We start from the raw sequence: 25657 nt of genomic DNA, 5'->3' as shown, positions 1-25657 counted from the left end.
CCTCTCTGTTCAGGACTATATCATCAGGTTGCAAACACATGTACTGACTTGTTTCCCTCTTTCACCTCTAGTTTAATTCTAGTTAAGTTTCCACTCCATGTAGTTACAGTAAATCCAAGAAGTTTTGACACATGACCATTGGCCTTTCCTTTCATTCTCAAACTACGTTGAGAGGTTTCCGGTTGACGTACGCTGGCGCAACTAGATGCCGCTGTTCATCGGAGACGTCTGTTTGTTGTTATCTCTCTGGATTCCAGGCAATTCGCTACGTTAAGCCTGTCGAAGTCCTACATCTACGCTCATCCCGGTGCTTTGGTCTCCTCGACCCCCGACTGCCAAGTCTCGTCCGACGCGTGGAGCGAACACAACCCTTCTCCGTCCACTGAAGTACGAGGGTCTCACGTCGTCTCCGTCGTCCGAGCTACTCGCACCTATTAAATTTGCCCTGTTTAATGCCCGGTCACTAGTCAATAAGACATTTATCCTAAATGACGTTTTTACCACAAGGTCACTGGATGTACTTTTCATAACAGAAACATGGCTCAGTGCTAATGATCTAACTCCACTTGGAGAGCTATGTCCTCCCCACTGTGGTTTCTTGAACACTCCCAGGGCCTCCGGTCGTGGAGGTGGACTAGCCTCAATATTCAATAATAACTTTTAAATGTCGTTTTCTGTCTACAACTGCTTATTCCTCATTTGAAGTGCAATTACTACTGCTTAATGCTCACCTTCCTATATTATGTGCTCTGGTATACAGACCCCCTAAAACTACTAGTCTATTTATTAATGAGTTTACTGATCTTCTCTCCTCTATGGCCTCCCGATCAGAAAAACTGTTGATTGTTGGTGATTTTAACATCCACATATGTTGTCCAACTAAACCAATGGTCAATGAGTTCATCAATGTTTTAGAATCTTTTAATCTAACACAGTCAGTGTCTGGTCCTACCCATCAGAAAGGCCATACCTTAGACCTTGTTCTCTCCTCCGGTTTTGATGCGGCCAATCTCTCCATCTCTGATATTGCTGTATCAGATCATCACCTGATTGAGTTTGAGTGCACTCTTGCTCGCCCTGCCCCCTCCCCCACTCAGCCGCCCCCTCTCTCACGGATCTTAAACCCCGCTACTGCGTCAAAATTCTCTGACCATTTTGGGCTAGCCCACCAGTCAATTCTTTCTGTCTCGTTTCCCACCTGCTCAAAAGCTGATGACTTGGCCTCTCTCTTTAACTCAGCCTGTATGGATACTTTGAATCAGGTTGCTCCTCTGAAACGGAGAAAAGCCAAGGTAGTTTCACCCTGGCTAAATGACACCACCCGTGCTCTCCGGCGTGTCTGCAGACAAGCTGAACGCAAATGGAAGAAGGACAAGCTCCAAATCTCCTACGATCTTCTGGGCGATAGCCTAAACCGCTATCAGCTTGCTGTTAAAAAGTCAAAAACTGATTACTATGCTGAGATAATTAATAAGCAAGCTCATAGACCCAAAGTGCTTTTTAAAACTATTTACTTAATTTTAAACCCTGCTGCTCACACTATTGACAGCTCCACTGAAGCTTGTGAAAACTTTTAAACTTTTTTTATTCAAAAAATTGACTCAATCAGAGCCAATATACTTAGTTCTCCTCTTGACCCTGCAGACCCTCAACCTCCCACTAGCTGCCATCTTCAGCACTTTGCACCAGTTTCTTCCTCTGAGCTATCTCAGATAGTCTCACAGATGAAACCCACTCACTGCCCCTCAGACGTCATTCCCTCCCAGCTCTTTCGAGATATCTTTTCCATTATCTGCCCTTTCATTGTGGCTATAGTAAACAGCTCACTAGTCACTGGTGTTGTCCACTCTACTTTCAAGCATGCTACTGTGCAACCTCTCATAAAAAAACCTTCCCTTGACTCAAGCGACTTAAAAAAATTACAGACCTATCTCAAAACTACTAATTTTTGAGAAAGTGGTTTTCTAGCAACTTACAACATATTTTAACAGTTTTAATTTATGAGATAAATTCCAATCTGGTTTTAGAGCTATCCACAGTACTGAATCTGCCTTACTAAAAGTATACAACGACATCTTGCTTTGCACTGACTGTGGTTCCTGCGCCATTCTAGTTTTATTAGATCTTAGTGCTGCATTTGACACTATTGATCATGGCATCCTTCTGCAGAGGCTGGAACATAGGGTTGGGCTGGAGGGCACTGTTTTAACCTGGTTCACCTCTTACCTAAAAGACAGGACTTTTTCAGTTAAACTGGGTCATCACTCCTCTTCCTCTGCCACCAAGAAATATGGGGTCCCCCAAGGTTCAATCCTCGGCCTACTCCTCTTTTCTCTTTACATGCTGCCCCTCAGTTCCATCTTTCACAAATATGGCATCCAGTACCACTGCTATGCTGATGATACCCAGATCTACCTCCCAGTTGCCCCTCAGACCACATGCACATTAAACAAACTCTATAGTTGCCTCAATGATATCAAATCTTGGATGGCATGCAATTTCTTACAACTCAACAATAGCAAAACAGAAGTCATTATATTTGGTCCCCCTCCCTCTGTCACCAGCCTCAGCAGTGCTCTTGGTCCCCTCTCCAATAATGTGAATGCGGTGGTCAGGAATCTTGGTGTCATGCTGGATAGCTCTCTGAATGTTAGTAAACAAATCAATAGTGTGGTTAGAAGTGGCTTTTATCAACTTAGAGTAATATCAAATCTTAAATCCCTTTTAACCCAGAATGATCTTGAAATTCTCATACATGCTTTTATTACCTCTAGACTTGATTACTGCAATATTTTATATACAGGTCTTACTCAAACCAATATCCACAAACTACAGATGGTCCAGAATGCAGCAGCCAGATTGCTCACCGGCACTAAAAAGAGAGAGCACATCACACCAGTCCTGGCTCAGTTGCACTGGCTCCCTGTCAAATTCAGAATTGATTTTAAGATTTTACTTTTTGTTTTTAAAGCTCTTAATGGCTTAGCCCCCCCTTATATTGTAGAAATGCTCTCCCCACACTCCACCCCCAGGTCGACCCGGTCATCTATAAAACAGCTCTTGTGCCCCGTACACGTCTCAAAACAAAAGGTGACCGGGCATTCTCTGTTGTTGGCCCAAACCTGTGGAATCCCCTTCCACTCCATATTAAGTCCTCTACCACCCTTGCCAGCTTTAAGTCTAATTTAAAGACATAACTTTTCCTTTAACAACCCTTAACACCCTCCCTTATTCCCCACTGCCTTTTTATTTATTATTTTTATTTTCTCTTTTAATTTATTTTTTATTTCACTTAGTCTATTGCTTTTAACCTTCTTCTTACTTTTTTTTACTTCTTTTATTTTCTTGCTTGATTCTATTTCACCTGTTTTTATTCTATGCTGATTGCTGATCTTAATATTGTTTTCTTTTTACTTATTTTATGCATTGTTTTGTCAAGACCTGTGTATTCTTGGGCTCCTTTTATCTACTGTCCTGCCCAAACCTGATTTCTTCTAATGTAAAGCGCTTTGGGTCAACTCCTGTTGTATTTAAATGTGCTATATAAATAAAAGTGACTTGACTTGACTTGACTTGAATCAACAATATCATATGCCTCTATTTGGTATCAGTGAATTGCAATGATGAAAAATGTACAGCTAAAATGAGCCTGCTAGCCAGCTTAAATGTATGCAGGCCATTCCAGCCCACTGCTTGTGTGTGGGTTCTATAAGCTTCTTGTTACAGTGCATGTAATGACATTTGAATGTGGGCTTGTAGTGGCCCAGCCAACATATGAAAAGAAGCAGGAAATGATGTTCTTTTTGTCTCATCTGGCACACTGTGTCAGGAATTTTGCTGACAGAAGAAGTTAAATGTATTTGCCAAGAGCTGATGTAATATAGTCAGTTTGTGGAAATAATTGCACAAGGATGATGATTTTTTAGAAAAGCAGCCTTCAAAGAGAATGTATTTTGTTTAGGCTTTCAACAATTTCAGTTCTGTTTGAGTTAAAACACATTTTAGGGAAATTGGTGGGTTTCAAATACATCTCACACAATGGCCATTTCACTAACAGTTACTTTTGACACATTCTCTGAATACCACAAGGAAGCTCTACCCAGGCAGGGACACAGAGCAGCAAAACCAATTATAGCTGTGGAAGAAACAAGCCAATGGTCTCTAACAACCATCACTGTTGCAAAGTGAAGCTCTTCCTTTGGGGAGATGACTCTCTTTGAACTTATTCAGCAGAACAAACAGATATATTATATCATGCTATTCACACAGCCTTCAGTCTGATTCAGATTCATGATGAACTGGAGTTCTGAATAGCTTGTTGGTTTCACATAATCTATTTCTGTTTCAGATTTAAGCAGCAGTGTTATAACTCTAGTAATGTAGTCCAGTCATTTTAAGCCAAAGTAGGGGTTAACATTGAACAAATTGCAACAGAAGCAAACTCAACTGATTTTGTATCCTCAATATATCCTGAGTAAGAGAAAAAGCCCTGAAAAGTTTCTAAAAAGACCCTAATATTCCCTATGCATACACCTATTGATTATTTTTGTCATGTGAATAGGGGAGAAATAACCTTCAGATATCACCATGAAAATGACTGAGTTGATAACTTATATCAAGACAACCAAAAAATATATTACACATCACTCACTCATCTTCAACCTCTTATCTGGGGTCGGTCCCGGGGGCAGCAGCTCTAGCAGGGGACCATATACTTCCCTTTCCCGGGCCACATTAACCAGCTCTTACTGTAGGATCCTGAGGCATTCCCAGGCCAGTGTGGACATATAATCTCTCCACCTGGTCCTGGGTCTTCCCAGAGGCCGCATCCTTAACCGGTTGCCGGAACCACCTCAACTGGCTCATTTCAACACAAAGAAGAAGCGGCTCTACTCCGAGTTCCTCACAGATGGCTGAACTTCTCACCCTATCTCTAAGGGAGACTCCAGCCACCCTCCTGAGAAAACCTATATCGGCCGCTTGTACCTGTGACCTCGTTCTTTCGGTCATGACCCAGCTTTCATGACCATAGGTGAGGGTAGGAATGAAGATTTACCGGTAGATCAAGAGCTTTGCCTTCTGGGCTCTCTTTTGTCACAACGGTGCGGTAAAGTGACTGCAATACTGCCCCCGCTGCTCCGATTCTCCTTCACTTGGGGTAAGGACTCATTCCCTACCCGGAGTAAGCAATCCAACGGTTTCCTGCTGAGAGGGTTGACGTCAAAACCCAAGTTTAGCATCGCGCTGGTTCACATAATCCAAAACGGATTATGTCAGAAAATAAGATTTGTGACTCAAGTTTATGATACTCCAGGGCTGCTGGAAGTTATTTTGAACGGGGGGTGCTGTGAAAAAATTGTTTTTTTGGATATAAAACCTATGAGCCTATAGGCCTATTTAAAATATATTTAAAAAAATAAATAGATTGAGATTGACTATTTTATTGTAATATACACTTCAGTTCACACAGCCAGCAGGGTCTGTAACACACAGATGTCATCAGTTCTCAGATGAATATGCGCTATTAATTAAACTTCACATTAACGCTATAACAATGCAATAGATTTGAACCTGAGTCACTGCACCATCTACATTTGTCACACGACTCTATTGGCTCCAAAATCATTCTACGCACATCACTAGGAAATAATCTCAGACTATTTAGACACATTATTGAACAGTTCTCCACACACACACACACACACACACACACACACACACACACACACACACACACACACACACACACACATAAAATAACACTATTTGTCTCCATCCCCACCACCTTGCAAAAATACTATGTTGTCGTTAAACTGCATGAATAGATACAGTACGAAAGTGCGCGGCGACACCATGCACTTACTTTGAGCTACAGGCAGGGCGCCATGGTTACAGGTGAACAAATGTCGAGGTCGATCTGGGGTCGTGGAGTTAAAGTCTCTCATGAGGGGATGAGTGAATAATCAGTTTTTCTGTCACTGAAAACATGGCTCTTGTTTGTGGCTGGAGCTTTGTCAAACATGATGCTACATCTTGGACTGTGCCCTCTGTCTTTTGTGAGATCGGTAAGCTGTTTGGCGATGCTTGGCCCAAGCATTTTCAGCTGGAGTTCCAAGTACCGAGCCGGACAGACCCAGCTCTTTGGAGGACGAACATCTGTCTTGACCGGTTGGGGAGGAAGAGAAGTAAAGAGAAAGAGAGAAAAGACAAACAGATAGAGACAGAGAGAGAGACAGTCCCAGAGATGCAAGCAACCACAAAGTAACAGTATCTATAGTAATGTGAATGTGACTTATATGTTATGACAGTTAATATAGTAGAATAGTAGAAACAAGTACAGTTAAGGTGACAGAATATAACAATTAATAATGATAATTATGGTAGAAAATATGATCAATGATGAGTAGTGGTAATAACAGCTGTGATACAGTGAGATATATTACTGATGATGTTTTTATGGCTACAAAGGTTATAAGTTATAAAACTAATGATAGTTTATATGAGTAATAGTGATAATAGCAGCAGGAAGCATCGCGCAGGACCACGGCAGCAGGCACCACCACGATCAGCAGAGACCTGCGAGCACAAACAACTTTGGGGAAGAAATTGAATTAGTAACCTGCATTGATGAGACATGAATGATAGAGATGGAGAGGAGAGAAGCTCAGAGTATCAGGAAAAGTATTATCCCCCAGCAGACTAGGCCTATAGTGGCAGATTTATCATAACATAATCCGCTTAGGAGAATTCCATTAATTGGTTTTACAGATGAGAGAAACCGAGGGCGAACGTAGCTTTCAGTATTTCAGGTTAGTCGGGGCTTTTAATGACTTGCTTGCTCCTAATATTCAAGGCACTCTTTGTGTACAGTGCCCAACACTGACCCCACGATTTCTGGTGGTATTGTAAGGTTTGGTCCATCCGTCCCCTATATGTTCCCCTCTTAAATCTACGCTGACACATGTTCCTATTACACTTCTGCCCTTACTACAAGCCGGACTCAGAAATTGGAATTTCCGATTACAAGTGAACACAGCATAACCGTTGGTGACGATCTGGGCCGACAGACCAACGTCTGTCAGCAGGACACTAACATGGAGGCTTATTTCCATATAGAGAGGGAAAGTCTCCACAGATACAGATATTGAAATACTCAGCAAAAAGGCAACAAGTGCTTTCATTAGTGGGTCATACGATCATCACCATTGTTTTAACTCACTGTGATAGATAGGAACTTTAAAAGAAAATGAGATACATGAAAATATTACAGAGTCCAACTTTAAATCTTGTGTTTAACAGAGATGTGCTCATGAGATTCTTGGAAGTAAGTCCTTTAGCATTAAAAAAACATAAAAATGACTAACCAAAGAAATCTTTGTCAGCTGAGACCCAAATGGCTGATTAGTCGACCAGTCAAGGAAGAGGGGGCAGCTCTTGCATATTAACCATTTAAGGACATCTCAGACTCTGCACTGCATTGTCAGAATGTTCAACATTGATCAGTGGAAGCTGTAGTTTCTCAGCCAGGCTTTGAGTTGAATGCTAACATTAGAATACTGAAATGCTATTCAGGCCCTGATATACACAACCATGGAATGAAAATCAGTGTGAGTCAGATCACAGAAGGTCACTTGCTTACAGGAATGGGACAAGAAACCAGAGGAAGTTAATTTGACCTTGTCTCTCTGTACGACTTTTCCACTTGCACAGGCCCTTTAAAAAAAATCTTAGAAAGTCTTAAACCCCAGTTGGTGAGGTACTAAATTTTGTAGCCTCAATGTATATATATATATATATGTCCAAAGAGGTTGTAGCTAAAGTTAGCATGAGCTGAATGTGTGGGCATGTATAAGTGTGTTTAATTTATTTATGTTAGCACGCTCACCACAGCAGCAGGTTGCTGCCTGATGATGTTAGGCAATTGGCTCTTTTCTCCTGGATGTTAAACTACCTAGCTAATGCTATATGTAATATAACAATAATATTAATAAATCCTTGGGTTAGTCACTCAATTCGTTTCTCTTTTGCTATGTCCCCACCAATAAGGAAGTGCCAAAAATTTCGATTCTGCGGGTGTCCACTAGGGGCAGGTTTCATAATAGAGCAGCCTGTATGTTTAGGTCATATTTGCGTCAACACTGAGGGGGGTGAATTTTTTTGTACCAGGTGTGACGACCCTCCCTGCTCGCTCTCTCTCTCTCTCTCCCTCTGACATCAGCAGGGTCGTCAGCAGCATTGGCACCACCTGGGCTGTGAGAGTCTGGGTGCTTTTAACTCTCTCCTGGAGCTCAGTCAGTGTGGCTCTCCTCCCAGAGACACCTTGTTCAGCTTTTGTTTGGGTTTCTGTACATCCTTCTTACAACATTACACACACACTTCTCCACTCATGCACTCACCTACACCACTGATTCCACTGACTACACACGCCATGATTAGTTTAGGTTACTTTTTAAGTTACTTTTTCTTAAATAAATAATTAGTTAATTGTCCCATGTGTGCATCTCCTTGCTTTGTCATGGTCGTGCGGCTCGGTTTGTGACAAGTGGGGGCTCGTCCGGTTCTACTTTGCTTTGTTGGGGGTAGGGTTTTGTTTGTTTTTAGTTTTTTGCGTATGGGAGATGCATTTTTGAGAGCTGATTTGGTTGTTTGGTTTAGTTGGATTGTTGTTTCAGTTTGGGGAGTCTTTTTGTCCTGCAGCCTCAGGCTTTGGCCTGAGTGGCCAGGTGTGGGCTGTTAGCTGTGATTGCATAGTCTTCTAGTGTAATAGATCTTGGCTTTTGTGGAGTTTCCCTGGTTAGGTTGAGCAATGTGGTCAATTGCGGCTCATTTTTTTTTTGTTTTAGTTTGTTATTTTTATGTGGTGGGCGGTTGGAGCAGTCGTCTCGGGGACACATCCATAACCAGTAGGTGAGTAAACAGCATGCTGGGGGCTCAACTCAGTTGTCGGTTTGAGTGTTTAAATAACCCACCGCTAAGCTGCATGAAGACTAGGCATAGTGAGTTAGATTAGTTTTTGGATAGGCAGTTTAGTTAGAGGGGGACTTCACATTAGTCTCAGGGACATTTGTAATGTCTTTTGTTACATTGGATGACCTTTGAATCACTGTTTGGTTGTTTTCTTCTGCCAGTGGCATTGTTTTGTCTTTTGGGCCTGGTGTATTTATATTTCACTATGGCAGGTATAGAGGATTTTGTTGCTTCGCCGTGTGAGGAGTTGTGGGATGGTTGTACTAAAAACCAGCTGTTGAAAGTTGCTGAGAGTTATGACATTGATGTGAGTGGCCTAAGTGATAAACATAAAGTGATAAACATAAAGGTAATGTTAAGTCTGGTGAAGATGCAGTTGATGGGTAAAGGGGTGCTGGTGGTTAAACAGGGAGAGTCTGGTGAGCCACAGGCAGCACAGTCCTTCAAGGTTCCATCAGGTAATTTAACATTTGAGCAGCAAAAACAATTGCTGTTGTTACAGCTAGCTCATGCGAAGGACAAACAAAGGATGGAGATAGAGAAGCAAGTTGCAATTGAACGCTTGCGACGTGAGACAGAGCTGGCGAAGATAGACTTGCAGGCTACTAGGCTGGGGTTAGTCAAAGAGGGTAAACTGTCTGGAGAGGTTTGGCAAGGGGGGGATGGTTCATCTTCACCATCAAAGTCCCCTGACGTGGTGAGTAGACTGCGTCTCATGCCTAAATTCAACGAAAAAGATCCGGATGTGTTTTATTCTTTGTTTGAGCGGCTGGCAGAGGCAAGAGGCTGGTCAGACTCTGAACAAACATTGCAGCTGCAGTACGTGTTGACAGGGAAAGCATAGGAGGTGTATGCGTCTTTGGGCTGTGACCTCACATACGTCAGTCAAGGCTGCTGTACTGAAGGCGTATGAGGTGGTCCCAGAGGCGTATCGTCAGCGTTTTAGGACATGGGAGAAGAGGGCTAATCAGTCACATAAGGGAGCTAACTAATCATTTCAATCGTTGGTGTGTAGCCTCAAGTGTTGATAACTTTTAAGGACGGAGGTGGTCATCCTGGAGCAATTTAAAGACACTCTGCCCAGTCGGGTTGCCACATATCTTAATGAGCGCAAGGTTACAACTGCTGCTGAGGTTGCAGGGCTGGCTGATGAGAATGTGATTGTTCATAAGGGCAGGCCTGGTGAGCCTCGAAGGGAGCTTGTTGGGCGAAAGGAGGGTGGTAGATCACCTGTTCGTTTTGGCATTTCCTCAGGTAAGGGGTTCCGGGCAGCACCTCAGAATAGAGAGGATGTCTAACTATTGCCGTGAAACAGGCCATTGGAAGTCGGACTGCCCAATGCTAAAAGCTAAAAAGCAGCATGCTGGAGGTGGGCGTGTAAAACCAGCTGCCCTGGCTGCGAGTGTTTCAGGCCCTGTGGATGTGGGGGCATGGCAACGTAACTGGGGGAAATCTCGTCTGACTGGTGCCATTAACGAGTCCTATTTGCCTTTCATTTCAGATGAGTTTGTATTACTGGTTGGTGACACTCAAGTGCCTTTTAAGATATTACGGGACACAGGTGCTTTTAATTCATATGTTTTGGAATCTGTTTTTTTTTTTTCTGAGAAGACTGATACTGGTGACAAGATCCTTATGCGAGGAATGGGCTTGGATGTAGTGCCTGTCCCAGTGCATAAGATGAACTTGGACTGTGAATTGGGGCAGCGTGAGATTCAGATGGGTGCGAGACCAGCATTGCCTATAGAGGGGGTTGATATAATTCTGAGCAACGATCTGGCAGGCAGTCGGGTTTGGGCTAAGTGTTCACCACCACCAGCAGGCTCTCTTTCTCCTTCAGGGGAAAAACAGCCTGAAAGGTTAGGGCACCTTCCAGTAGTCTCCCTCTCTCCTTCGGGGCCAGAACATCCTGATGAAAGTGCAGTGCACTTTCCGCAAGTTTTAGCATGTGTAGTTACGCGGGCAATGAGTTGTGATGAGTCCAAGGGGACAGATGGGAAGTGATACTGTTTTGCCATTTTTGCCTGATTTTCTTTTGTCTGTATCCCACAGTGAACTGCAGAGTGAACAGAGAGCTGAGCGATCGTGGGATGAGCTGTTTGGGTCTGTGCTGACACCCTGTGGGCTGAAAAGTGTTGCCAGCGATTACTTTCTCCAGGATGGGATCTTAATGAGAAAGTGGATGCCCCATGTGGAGGAATTTGTTGGGGATCCCATCTTTCAAGTGGTTGTTCCATTCAAATTTTGTGGTTTGGTGTTAAAGTTGGCCATCTGGGTGTCCATAAAACCTATGACAGGATTGTGCGTCATTTCTTCTGGCCACGACTTAAAAAGGAGGTTTCTCTTCACATAATAACCTGTAGTACTTGTCAGCTAACTGGAAAGCCAAATCAGGTCATTAAACCAGCTCCACTGCAGCCATTTCAGCTATCAGTCAACCATTTGAGTGCTTGCTCATTGATTGTGTGGGGCCGTTGCCCAAGGCCAGGTCTGGTTGTAAGTATTTGGTGTCAGAGCACTAGGTACCCAGCAGCTTATCCTTTGCGTACCATTCCAGCAAGAGCTGTGGTTAGGGCCCTGACACAGTTTGTTTCTGTTTTTGGTATCCCTAGAGTGATCCAAAGTGACCAGGGATCGAATTTTTCCTCACATCTGTTGGGCCAACTGTTAAAACTCCTGGGAATTGGGCTCAACCAGACTTCGGCTTATCACGCTCAGAGCCAAGGCGCTCTGGAGCGTTTTCATCAAACACTTAAATCACTTTTGCGGGCGTATTGCTTGATGGTGACCGGAAAGATGGGCTCCCCTGGTTGCTTTTAGCTGCATGGGAGGTAGTGCAAGAAAGCACAGGGTTTATCCCAAATGATTTGGTGTTTGGGCATACTGTACGGGTTCCACTGTCTGTGTTTAAGGATGGATGGAAGGGGTCAGATCCACCCACTAACTTAATTGACTATGTCAATGGGTTTCGGCATAGGCTATACACCGCTGGGGAGCTGGCAAAGCAAATGTTGGCTACATCCCAGGCTAAAATGAAGAAGCAGTATGATCGCAGTGCTGAGCTGCGTAAGTGTAGTGAGGGCGATCAAGTTTTGGCTCTGTGTCCATTGGTGAGTTCACCCTTCCAGGCCAAGTTTATGGGACCTTATACAGTGGTAAAACGTGTTTCAGACCTGAACTATTTAATTTCCACCCCTGCTCGGAGGAAGTTAGTTAAACTTTTTCATGTGAATCTGCTTAAGCCCTACTATGCTCACTCTCCTAGTGCATCCGTTGCTGACCAGAAGGGGTCAGTGGCAGTGAGTCCTGCTTTGGTAGTCGGTACAGTGGGAGTGGCTTTAGGTGAGTGTCTTGATGGTGTTCTTGAGCCTGATGAGGGGGTGCTGTCGGGCTGGTTGAAAAATTCTGAGACCTTGAAGAATCTTAACGGGTTGATTGGTCATTTGCCAGAAGAGCACGCCCTGGAATTTGAAGGGTCAATTTTGAAATACCCTTTTGTGACGTGCCATCCCGCACTGACTGGGCCGAACATGACATTGATGTGGGTGAGACACCGCCTATCCGTCAGCATTTTTATAGAGTTCTTCCTGAGAAGCGTAAATATTTGGATGCTGAGGTTAAATATATGCTTGAAAATATTGCTGTGCCTTCGTTTTCAAGCTTGACTTCTCCTTGCCGTGCCTAAGAGTGATGGAACACCTAGGTTTTGCTCAGATTTTAGGAAGGTCAACAAAGTGACAAAGCCAGACTCCTTTCCACTGCCTCGCATGGAGGATTGTGTAGACCAGGTGGGTGCTGCCAGATATGTCACTAAATTTGATCTGCTGGAGGGCTACTGACAGGTGCCCTTTGTCCAAACGAGAACAAGAAGTGGCAGTTTTTATCACTCCTTCTGTACTTTATTCTTATCAGGTGATGCCATTTGGGTTTGTGGAACGCACCAGCCACATTTCAACGCCTTAACTTCGCATTAACTTGAGAGTATTATAACTTGTATATCTGATGAGGAAGACCTGCAGGTGTTTATGACTTACACCAGTAGAGAAAGTTGGTGGTGAGTTTGTCCTCCCCACAGCCATTTCAGTTGCGGTTGAAAAGGTCTGGGTGGCCAATTATGTATGTAAAAAGCTAAAATCCTTTTGTGTGGCTTTCAGTAAACACTGAGGAGGATTCATAGACCACCCATGGATGGAAATCGTATGTAAACTCAGGGAGCACAGCCACCTCATACACAGCAGTTAACATGAACTGTTAACTCATTGTTTCATTGATGCGGCTCTGGCGAGGGAGATTGTTGGAAAGTTGTGACTGTTAATGGTATACAGTATGTTAATTGAAATCCTTTATCCATTTAGGAGCTCTGTTTGAGCTTAACTTTAATTTTGAGCTAATGCAACAGCAGAATTAGAAACATGCAACAAGGATAAAAAATGGAACTTGTGAGTCTTAATTTCACATTTTGGGGTATCCGTAGGGCCTACAGGATATCATTCATCTCCCTTCAGATATAAAATTCTTATAAATATTTATATACATTGTCTGCTGATGGGTATGATAACTAGGACAAGTTACTGTACTTATAGTGCACAATCATAACAAAAGTTCTCTCATGACACCATACATAGAGTAGATGTTTTAAAAAAAAAAATTATATATATATCTTATTACATCAATCCATCAATCTGACTTAATTTGTAGAGCCCCTTTCATACATTTGAAATGTAACACAAAGTGCTTCACACAGTACAGAAATCCTAAACCTTACACAAAACCAAAACAATACATACATACAGTGCCTTGCAAAAGTATTCACCCCCCTTGGCATTTTTCACGTTTTGTTGCCTTACAAGCTGGAATTAACATGGATCATTTTATGATTTGCATCATTTAATTTACTGAAGCTTTTTCACAGCTCCAAGTTGCATTGGATAGGTCTATGAGTTTTCCTCCTCTTACCACTGGAATTTTTGCCCATTCTTCCTTGCAAAACTGCTCCACCTCCTTCAAGTTGCACGGTTTGCGCTTGTGAACAGCAGTCTTTAAGTCTGACCACAGATTTTCTATCGGATTGAGGTCTGGGCTTTCACAAGGCCATTCCAACACATTTACATGTTTCCCCTTAAACCACTCAAAAGTTGCCTTAGCAGTGTGTTTGGGGTCATTGTCCTGTTGGAAGGTGAACCTTTGTCCTAGCCTTAAATCACTTACAGAGTGGTACAAGATTTGCTCAAGAATATCTCTGTATTTAGCACCATCCATCTTTCCCTCAACTCTTTCGAGTTTCCCAGTCCTGGCTGCTGAAAAACGTGCCCGCAGCATGATGCTACCACCACCATGTTTCAATGTGGGGATGGTGTTCTGAGCGTGATGTGATTTGTTGGGTTTGCGCCACACATAGCATTTTCTTTGATGGCCGTAAACGTTCAATTTTAGTCTCATCAGACCAGAGCACCTTCCTCCATACATTTTGGGAGTCTCCCACATGCCTTTTCACAAACTCAAAACATGCCATTTTGTTTTTTGCTGAAAGTAATGGCTTTCTTCTGGCCACTCTGCCATAAAGCTCAACTCTATGGAGCATACAGCTTATTGTCGTCCAATGTACAGAAACTCCAGTCTCTGCTGTTGAACTCTGCAGCTCCTCCACGGTTACCTTGGGTCTCTGTGCTGCCTCTCTGATTAATGCCCTCCTTGCCCGGTCTGTGAGTTTTGGTGGGCGGCTGTCTCTTTGCAGGTTTGGTGCCTTTTGCTCAGATGTTGCTGCCTCTGGGGACTTTCAAAAAAGGTGTGTATATGCACTGACAGATCATGTGACAATTAGATTGCACACAGGTGGATATTATTTCACTAATTATCATCATTCCACTTACGGCGCTGTGTCAAGCGGCAGCCTGCAACAGTTGCGCTCTCTCCTTTCCGCACTTTTTAGCTATTTTATCTTATTTACTGTCTTTTTTATTAGTGCTTTTTCCTGTAAGTCGTCGTGCTAACCTTAGCAAACTATATTCGTTAACTTTCTTACATGTTTTTTGTCCGTTTGTCTCATTCTTGGGACTATTTTTGCCAACCGCGTCTCCGTCTGGACGCAACACTGCGGCGGCTCCATTGTTTACACCCGCGAACAGCTGTTGTCACTAACACCAACGGGGCCTGAAATCCCCACAGAACTGAGGAGAAAGTACAGGGGATGTAAGGCTGGACGTAAACACCGGGAAAAGAAGAGGACATATAAACCATCTCTCCCTTCCATCACCATGGGGAACATAAGGTCGCTGGCTAACAAGATGGACGAGCTGGCGGGCCTGATGAAGACTCAGTGGATGTATCGTGTGAGCAGTGTGCTGTGTTTCACGGAGACGTGGCTCCACGAGGACATCCCGGACTCTAACGTAACTGTGGACGGCTTTCAGACTGTTCGGGCAGACAGGAATCACCGTGAGTGGCAAGAGGAAAGGTGGGGGACTTGCTATTCTTATGAACAACAAGTGGTGTCATCCTGGACACGTTACTGTAAAGGAGCGTGTTTGCAGCCTGGATATTGAGCTGCTTGCCGTGAGTCCGCAGCCATACTATCTGCAGAGGGAGTTTTCACACGTGATAGTCCTGGTTGTTTACATTCCTCCGACTGCAAACGCGGCGCGCACGAGTGATGTCATTTACACCGTCGTCGCGGGCCTTCAGACACGGCACCCAGACGCATTCATTGCAATATCTGGGGACTTCAACCACATCACACTGGACCTGCTGTATGCTAATGTTAAGGAGGCTTACAGCTCCACTGCCCTTCCTCCTCTTGGAAGATCAGACCACAACCTCATCCACCTGCAGCCCCTGTATAAGCCCCAAGTCCAGCGGCTTCCTGTGACCACCAGGACTGTGAGGAGATGGTCACAGGAGACTGATGAAGCTTTACAGGGCTGCTTTGAATTTACAGATTGGGATTTGCTCTGTGATTCACATGGAGAGGACCTTGATGATCTCACGGACTGCATAACATGATACATCAATTTGAAAGAAGAGAGCAGATGAGGCAGGTCCAGAGGGAGCTTAAGGAGAGGATTCAACAGGGCAAAGAAACCTACAGGAGGAAGCTGGAGCACAAACTCCAGCAGAACAATTTAAAGGACGTGTGGAGCGGCATGAGGAGCATCACTAGCTACAAACCATCTGGTAGCCAGACAGTAGGAGGTGGTACTGAACGTGCCAATGAGCTGAATATATTTGATGAAAGGGCTCTGGACCACCCCCCCACGGCTCCTCCACAACCATCCACCTCCAAACCTCCAGCCCTGCTGACACCCCCCCTCCCCCTCAATTCCTTCCTGATTATGCCCCACCTGTCCCCTCCCCCCCGCCATCACCTCTCTCCACCCCCACCAACGCACACAGCAGACAGACCTTAACTGCAGAGCAGGTGCGGAAGGCGCTGTGCAGACTCCGCCCAGGCAAGGCAGCAGGTCCCGACGGGTCCTCAAAGCATGTGCGACCCAGCTGTGTGGAGTCCTGCAGTACATCTTCAACCTCTGAGGGCAATGCAGGTGGACCCTCCCCTGGTTTCCTGGATTACGGATTACTTGACGGGTCGACCACAGTATATCAAACTGCAGGACTAAGTGTCTGACACTGTGGTCAGCAGCACTGGAGCTGCACAAGGAACCGTTCTTTCCCCATTTCTGTCCACCCTGTACACCTCAGACTTTCAGCTCCTCTCTGAGTCCTGCCACCTGCAGAAGTTTGCTGACGATTCTGCAATTGTTGGCTGTGTCAGTGAGGGGAAGGAGGAGGAGTACAGGGGTGTTTTTGACTCCTTTGTCGACTGGTGTGCAGCATATCACCTGATTCTAAACACCAACAAGACTAAGGAGCTAGTGGTGGATTTTCCCCAGGAGTAAATCAGCCCCCACACCCATCTACATCAACGGCGTGACTGTGGATGTTGTCCAGGCTTACAAATACCTTGGAGTATACCTGGATAACAAACTGGACTGGTCCAAGAACACTGAGGCTGTTTACAAGAAGGGCCAGAGTCGTCTCTATTTCTTGAGGAGGCTCCGGTCATTCAATGTATGTAACACCATGCTGAGGATGTTCTACCAGTCGGTGGTAGCCAGTGCCATCTTTTTTGCTGTTGTGTGCTGGGGCAGCAGACTGAGGGCAGCAGACGCCAAGAGAATCAGTAAGATCCTCAGGAAGGCTGGCTCCGTCCTGGGGGTCAAACTGGACTCTTTGGGGGCGGTGTCTGAGAGGAGGATACTGTCTAAACTGCACAGCATCCTGGACAACAACACTCACCCTCTTCACCAGCTACTGACCTCCAGCAGAAGCACCTTCAGTCTTTTTCAGTCATTCTTCCCCGGTGTAACACTGAACGCCGGAGGAAGTCTTTTCTTCCGGTGGCCATCAAACTCTATAATTCATCTACAGGTCAGGTAAGGAACAGTGGAGACACTGAATCCTGAGAAAATGTCACTTTGTCACTTTCTATCATCACTGCATCACTTTATTCAGTTGTACTGTCACTTACTTCAGTAAGAAATGCTGCTATACTTTACTGTACTTTACTGTAACTTACTTCAGTAAGAAAGGCTGCTACACTTCACTGTCACTTTATATCACCACTACATCACTTTATTTAGTGGCAATGTAACTTACTGCTGCTACACTTTACTGTGCTTTACTGTAACTTAGTTCTGTAGGAAATGCTGCTACATTTCTAACACTGTTTTCACTTCTGCTCTTCATCACTTATTTAGTTTGTACTTATTTTATTTCAATATGCTGCTAAACGGCACAGTGCGTATTGTTGTATATTGTATATACCTACGCTTAACCACAATGTCTGTTGCACTCTGTCACACTTAGTTATTGTTTGATTTATTTTACGTTAGCTTTATTTTGATCTGATTTTGTTAGCTTATTGTCACTCTGATCCATTCCCACCTTTGTATTGAAACTTTTGCACAATAATTTCCCTCTGGATAAATAAAGCTTCTTGAATCTTGAATAATTATGTGACTTCTGAAGGTAATTTGTTGCACCAGAGCTTTTTATGGGCTTCATAACAAAGGGGGTGAATAAATATGCACATGCCAATTTTCAGTCTTTTTTTTTTAATAAATAGTTTTATGTATATATTTTTCTCATTTCACTTCACCAACTTGGACTATTGTGTTCTAATCCATCACTTACAATTCAGATTTGAAAAACATCAAACTAAAGGCTGTAATGTAACAAAAAAGGTAAAAAGCCAAGGGGGGTGAATACTTTTGCAAGGCACTGTAGGTACACACATGCAAACAAACATACATACATAAATGCATACATACATACATACATAAATGCATACATAACAGCAGTCATTAAAAACAGGACTGAGGAAACACTCGTCTTAAGCGATCAATATACAGTGAGGAAACACCAGAGACTACATTAAGTAATAATAATAAAAAGTACACATTCTAGTTCATAAATCAGTAGAGAGGAAAAATAGATACAAACTCAATAAATGTACAATTAAAAGTTGGACTGCAGTAATTGGATGAATAAAACAAGCTTTATTAAAAGCCAGGTTCAAAAGGTAGGTCTTGAGTATTTATTGTACTCTGTTGCTTTCAGCTCTTCCGGAAGGCTGTTCCAGAAACATGTTGAGCTACTGTAGAAATCAGATTACATTGTTCAGTAACCGTCAGGGTTTTTTAGATTCATCACTACACTGACTTCATTGCAGATTGTCTGGTTTCTGTTATAGCTGTTCTTACTAGCCAGCCTTCTTGCATGCTTGCTAATAGCTTTTTAGAGATTTGGGTCTTCTAGATTGACAGTGTTGTGTTAAACATAGAGGAACTTATTAGAGCCAACTTGAATGCATCTGTTTTGGACAAACTTGTGGAGAGGTGTTCATGATACTAACCAGTCGTGAACTCCCAATTGATTCTATTCAGGAATTCAACTAGCTATCTTCTCTGCAGGGAAAAGCCGACACCCATCCTCCCTCCTGCGCATGATCATGTTTTGATTCTGAGTGTGCAGAGGGGCTATTCACAGATGTGTGCGTGTGCGTGCGTGTGTGTGTGTGGGGGGGGGGGGCTTTAAGAGGGGAACATATAGGGGACCTGAAGTAGAGAGGTGAATGTGTTTAAATAAGGTTTACGAAAGAGCAAAAAAATTAAAAATACAATAGTCAACACAAAGTGACCATGAACGTGACAAGATGGAGGCTCTGAAAGAACAGGCTCACCTTTAGTTACATCTTACTGCCAAAGAGGCGGCTACAAACAACATATGTCACATCTTATGGAGTACAACTTTAATTTGTCGCTCACAATCATGAGTGAACAAAACACGCTTCAACAAATCAACCTGCCACTGAAAAAATCTCTGCTTAAAGCAAACTTGTGTGCTCCCTGCATGGACTGCCTGCCTTAATGCTCATCATCACCCCCTCCCCCCTCTCTCTCTCTTTCTCCTCCCTCAGACTTGATTCAGTGCACAAATGAGATGAATGTGAACATCCCTCAGCTGGCTGACACGCTGTTTGAGAGGGCTGCCAATACCAGCTGGGTGGTTGTGTTCAAGTCCCTCACAGCCACACACCATCTGATGGTCTACGGCAATGAGGTCAGCACTCAGCAGCAACTGTTCTCCACCTTTGCTTAATTAGAGGGCTAATTATAAAGGATTGTTGTTTAATAGCCTTATATTATCTGAAACCTGTACATTGATAACACAGTAGTGCACTAAATGTTCATTGCTCAACAGTTAACTGGTTCAAAAGCCTCACTTGTGGTAAACACCTCTTTTGCAAGCACATAGAGTTCCTCATATGATGTTTTTCTTTCAGAGATTCATACAGTACCTGGCTTCAAGGAACACACTATTCAACCTCAGCAATTTTTTGGATAAAAGTGGCCTGCAAGGTATATATTACCGACACTTTACACATTTTGCAGCAATGCACCTTTGTATACTAAGCCAATATTCAGCTTTGTCATGACATTCATCCAATCCCCTCTCACTTGTTTTGTTTTCACTGTAGGCTACGATATGTCAACATTCATAAGAAGGAATAGCCGCTACCTGAATGAGAAGGCTGTGTCGTACAGACAAGTCGCCTTTGACTTCACTAAAGTGAAAAGAGGGTGAGGAGCTTTCACTTCTTAGCTTTTTATTGTAATTTACGAGACGTGTTATTGAGCCACAAAGCTTAATGTTGATGTTCTTGTTCCAGTAACTTGAAACCCCAGGTAAGTATAGCCTTCAGCCCTGTGACAGACGAGGCTGAATGATACTGAAATATATCATTTCTTTAGTTGTATTTCCTGCAAAGTAAATTGTGACAGTGTTTTTAAAGGTTACGTAAGCCCATCTGATATATGCAGCATTTTACCTCAGCTCCATGAGAGGAAAAAAAGCTCCTGTGTTTGCTTTACTTTATTATTTTTTAGCCAAAATACTCTCAAATAGCAGATGTTTTATATCACTAAATGTTCTTGGTGAATTGTTTTCATGCTCTGATGGGCTTAGTCATTTTGGACATTATTTTACTGATTATTTAGCATCTATTGGAGTCTAACTATCGTTATTACTCTACTCAATAAGGATACGCTGTGGCAAAAACAGTATAAAATCATTATTATAATAAATAATGACTAGGAAACCCATTTCCATCGGTGGCAGCAATTTGCAAGATATCTGTATTAGATCAGATTAGTCAAAGCATTCTCTTTCCTTTGCTTTCCACAGGTCTGATGGAGTGATGAGAACCGTGAACACAGAGAAACTCCTCAAAACCATCCCTATCATCCAAAATCAGATGGATGTGTTACTCGATTTTAATGTGAGTGCTCTGTATTTGCTGCACTGGTTGGCATCTAAAATCTATAGCTGACACTTAAAATGAACTTGTTTTTACAATGATCGCCTCCAACAGACTTCATTTGTTTCATATTATAGTCTTTCATTTATAAGGAAGAAATGTAGTATTTGATAGTCCTCTATTCTGAGTTTAAAATCATCTAAATAAAAAGTCCCAAGTTTGAGCTTAGCCTGCAAATCATTCCAGCCTCTGTACTGATAAGAGGCACTTTTAACTACAGCCGTTTATTTGACCTAAGATAATTTTGCTAGATAGATAAACACTTCTGGCTAAATAAGTAAGAAATTTGCCTAAATAATCTTATAAACGAAATGTAAGAATGTTGTACCCTACGCAAGGTAAGGGATAGCCATCCTACCATGCTGTATAAGGCACAATGATGGGTCCTATAACTAGAATTAGTGACATACCTCAGGGCTGTGTGATACAGCTTGTTTGACAAATCGTGTCACCAAAGTCCATCTGAGTCAGAAAAAGGCCAGAAGCGTTTTCTTGATGGTTTTTCAATGGTGAAAACAGGACTTTAGCCTGTGCAGAAAGCCCATTTCTTTGTGAGATATACAATGCTATGTTTTAAAAAAAAGACTTCTCTCCAACCAAATCCTGAAGTACTTATAATTATCAATAGATTGAAGAGAGACACCATTAAGAGTATTGATGAAGAGGGTTGGAACCTTTGTTCGCCTGGGATTTGAAAGCAATTTCAAATCCAATAGGATTTTCAAATCTGTCTACAGATTTGAAAAGGCTATCTCTGTGGTGGGTGCTCAGGAATATATGACTGTCATCTGCATACAGTATTTGAGTTTTTTTTTTTACATAGACCAGAAAGGGCAAGGGTTTCAAAACCGATCCCTGCAGTACACCCCTTTTAACAATGGCAGGGTTTGACGTTGCTTTATTTAACAAAACATTTATCAACCACTAAGGGTGTAGGGCACACGTGTGTTTGTGTATAGAAGAGACAAAAGAGAGAAGAAGGACTGAGATAATAATAATAATAATAATTGCCAAAACAAAAAATTTCTGATTTTTAAGTGCCACCTACACGTGAAATTGTATTAAAATTCTAAAGAGTTGCTCAACATCCCCATCCGTATAACTTTGCTGTAGAATAGAATAGATATACTTTATTGATCCCGAGCTGGGAAATTGCAGAATTATTATTATTATTATTGCAGTATTTGGTTACCATTGAATATTACATTAAAGTGATATGGCAGTTAATAGTATGTTCGTGCTTTATTAATGGCCACAAGCTGGTGTGTGTTGGACTATGTAATTTGACTTTGCATCATCCAATGAATACACTGTGAAAGTATTGTTTTGATGTCGCACAATTCACAAGTTATTAGTCATAATGTAAAACAAATTATAACTAACCGCATATTGGCGCTATAGATACTATATTTTATAATGAAGCATATAGGATGTTCATTATGGGGTGCAACAGATAAAAAACTCACAGATCGGATAATTTTTCGGATCAGCAAAAAAAGAAGAAAAAGAAAAGGGGGTGCGCAACGGGATGTCATAACATGGCTCAAGCACTTTCAGCGTGTGTTTAAAGCCCTCGTTTTGCAAAACAGAATATGGCCTCATGTCTGCAGCTATAAACACACCGAGGTGGCTGTGGCTTTTCAGAGGTAGATCAGGTCGTCCTCCATTTGAGAGATCGGTGGTTCAATCCCCAGCTCCTCCGGTTTCACACGTCGAAGTGTCCTTGGGCAAGACACTGAACCCCAAATTGCTTCTCGTGCTGCACATGGGTGTGTGAATGCAATGTGAATGGTTAGATTAGATGGTATGTAGAATGTTTGTTTGAATGGGTGAATGTGACAAGTAGTGTGAAAGTGCCTTGAGTAGTCAGAAGACTAGAAAGGAGCTATAGAAGTACAAGTCCATTTACCGTTTACTGATAGCATTTGCAATGGCTTTAGTCGGATTGTCCAGCAACGGGCTGATTAAATGGTTATTAACCAGCCTTTGTTTTAACTCCGGTCAGTGAAACACTGGGGTGATGTAGCTTGCAAAAGCGTAACCATGCTTGATGCGTTTCCACTGTCATATGGCTTTCTTGTGCCACAGTGCTTACACAGTTTTATCCACTAACCTCTTTCTTTCCTCATTATACTTGACAGGGAAGCCAATATGCTCCCATACAGGGGATTTAAATGACGCGGGGCGTTCAAGCTCCTCCGTTCCTCTGCTCGCCATGACCACACTGCTCTTAACAAGTGTGTGGACTTGCACACAACTATTTTTCATATATCAATTTGCGGATCACGTGTGTGCCAAACCGGAGATATTGATCCGAACGGATCACGGATCATTGATGATCCGTTGCACCACTAATGTTCATACCACAAGGAAGAAAGCAGAAAGTCTGGGATTGCAGCTCATGGCAGTGTAAATTCAACCTGTAGCTGTGCTATGAGAAAAGTGTTAACTTCACTGGCAAAGGGTAATTGTTTCGACATGATTATATGTGAGTGACTGGGTATTAATTAATGAGTGAGTCAATATTGAGCTTTCCATGTTTATATGTTAAAAGAGAGTCTTGTACTGGGCCGTAGAATTGTAAACTGAATGTGCTCCACACCTTTACCTCTCTTCCAGGTCAATGCCAATGAACTGACAAATGGTGTGATCAACGCAGCCTTCATGCTTCTGTTCAAAGATGCCATCCGACTGTTTGCAGCTTACAATGAGGGCATCATCAACCTCCTGGGTAAAAACTTGTTAGGGTGGCATACCTTTGCAAATTCACTATTTGACCTGGCTTTTCCTGGGTGGGGGGGATGTAATGGTCTGCATGAATTACTGCAGATGTCTTTTCAAGTATTTCAAAGTAAGGATTTGCTTGAAGAATGTTAATGTTAAGTCCTGCAAAGCTCATATAAATCTTTAATTAACAGAAAAATGAAAACTGAAATTAACCGATGGCACACTGGAACTGCTGACCTCTAACAAGCTAACTCCAAAGAAAGTTTTTGGGGCTGTCCCAAACTATTTCCCAGAAGACCTTCTTTTGACCCTAAAATGAATATGTAGCAATCTTTTCTTCCTCCTGTTTTACCATGATGAGCATGCATGCTCGGCCTCTACCAAGGCTACCCACTGTGGTGTGTTATTTACAGGGTTGTTACGGGTGTTTGAAATCCTTGAAAAAGGCTTGAATGTTTACTGTGGTGTTTTCAAGGTTTGAAAAGTGCTTGAAAATACTTGACTTGTATTTCTTCCACAACAAATAGGTATAGAATAGAAATACAATAAGTCAGAGCCTGAAATAAAAAAAATGAAATAATCATTTTCAGTATGTATTTATTCATAGAAATATGTTATTTTATCACAGCTGTAAGGTGCTGGAATAGCTTTAAAGTGGACCTCGAAAGTGCTCGAAAGTGCTGTATTTACAAAAGCTGATTTTCAGTGGCTGCACACTGTGAAACAGGAAACTGCTCCAATAGGGCTGATCTGCCCTATTGGAGCAGTTTCCTGTTTCACAGTGTGCAGCCTTTGTAGTTTGAATAGAAACTGTAGTTGTACAATTGTTCCCAATGCTCATGATCATATGATGTAACTTCAACATCATTTACTATGCACATCTCACAACAAATTAGTATGAATAGTGATTTGATTTGTTTTGATTTACATTTTCCTTAGTTCCAGTATATATCAATGTCTGCTGACAGGAGACATTGATGTATACTGGAACAGTTTATTCATCAATGCATTACTAACAATCCCCAGTAGGAGTAGGGGTTTTAGTGTAGGGGATTACAATTCAAAAACAGTTAATATATTACAGTTATTATTTCAAGTAAAGCTGTGTTACTGCATTACCAGAATGCAGTTTGTCTTATCTGATGACATGTACATTAGGTAGGTCAGGGACAGGGCAGGTCACATCAGCTGCTAGCCAAGAAGCTAAATGAAGACTAGAGAATGACGGACAGGGAGAGGAACTTTCAGGGAGAGCAACTTTCAAGAGCAGGAAGTATTGTCATTCTTAGCCAGACTTTTTTTGCTGATGTCGTGGATATCAAACACGCACTTCTTGCAGCTGCCAGTTGTCTGTGATGGCTGAGAGATAAAGGCAGGAGAGATCTTGTGAGGGTGCGAAGAAACACAAGTCGAGAGAGACTGTTTCTTTATTCTGTTATTGTTTTAAATATAGAGAATAAATATATACATATATTGGCCCTCATTTATCAAACGAAGGTACGGCAGAAAAACGTGCGTACGACCATTTCCAGGCAAACTTCGGCATTTATCAATTTGGACGTGAGCGGGAGCTACGATCAAATCTCACGTCAGGTCTGAGATCGTGTACGCAAATTTCAGCCTGTGCATTTGCGGTGAACAATGAACAAACCTCAGCTGTCATTAAGCATGAGCAGTCGCATATTAAGAACAGATCAAAACGGATTCTTAAAACGAATTAAAAAAAAAAAAAAATTGTGGTTGGAGCAATTGATTGTACTCATGTGCGTCTGAAGGCCCCATCGATGAATGATTATGCATTTATCCATCGCCAAAACTACCACTCGATAAATGTGCAGGTGATTTGTGATGCCAAGCTGTCGCTTTTAAACGTGGCGGCCAGGGGGGGGACACACGATTCTTTTTACATTTCAAAACAGCTTGGCTCCAGCCCCCCGCGACCCGACAGAGACAAGCGGTTGAAGATGAATGAATGAAAAGGAAAAGGAAAGCGCACTGCAGAGCCAAAGTCATCTCCTCGGTTAGTGGCTACCCTTGATAAATGCATTAAATCAAACAAGGTATCAAGGGATTAACATCTTGGTATGG

The 25657-nt window shown here is 42.6% G+C and overlaps 1 protein-coding gene across 12 annotated transcripts in view; it reads left to right on the top strand.

The window, feature by feature from the left end:
- The window catches only part of picalma (phosphatidylinositol binding clathrin assembly protein a), a 78836-nt gene that overhangs the window by 9775 nt on the left and 43404 nt on the right, over positions 1–25657 (top strand). For all 12 annotated transcript variants that reach the window (XM_083926741.1, XM_083926739.1, XM_083926735.1 and 9 more), the window contains exons 4-8: positions 19442–19584; positions 19808–19883; positions 20003–20105; positions 20710–20803; positions 23462–23573. In XM_083926741.1, coding sequence (XP_083782867.1) covers positions 19442–19584; positions 19808–19883; positions 20003–20105; positions 20710–20803; positions 23462–23573 — 528 coding nt within the window. The remainder of the gene's footprint in view (positions 1–19441; positions 19585–19807; positions 19884–20002; positions 20106–20709; positions 20804–23461; positions 23574–25657) is intronic.

This window comes from Echiichthys vipera (assembly GCF_963691815.1).
Source record: "Echiichthys vipera genome assembly, chromosome: 14".
Lineage (NCBI taxonomy): Eukaryota > Metazoa > Chordata > Actinopteri > Perciformes > Trachinidae > Echiichthys > Echiichthys vipera.
Note: the sequence above shows the minus strand (reverse complement) of the source record. Positions and strands in the feature narration are given on the sequence as shown.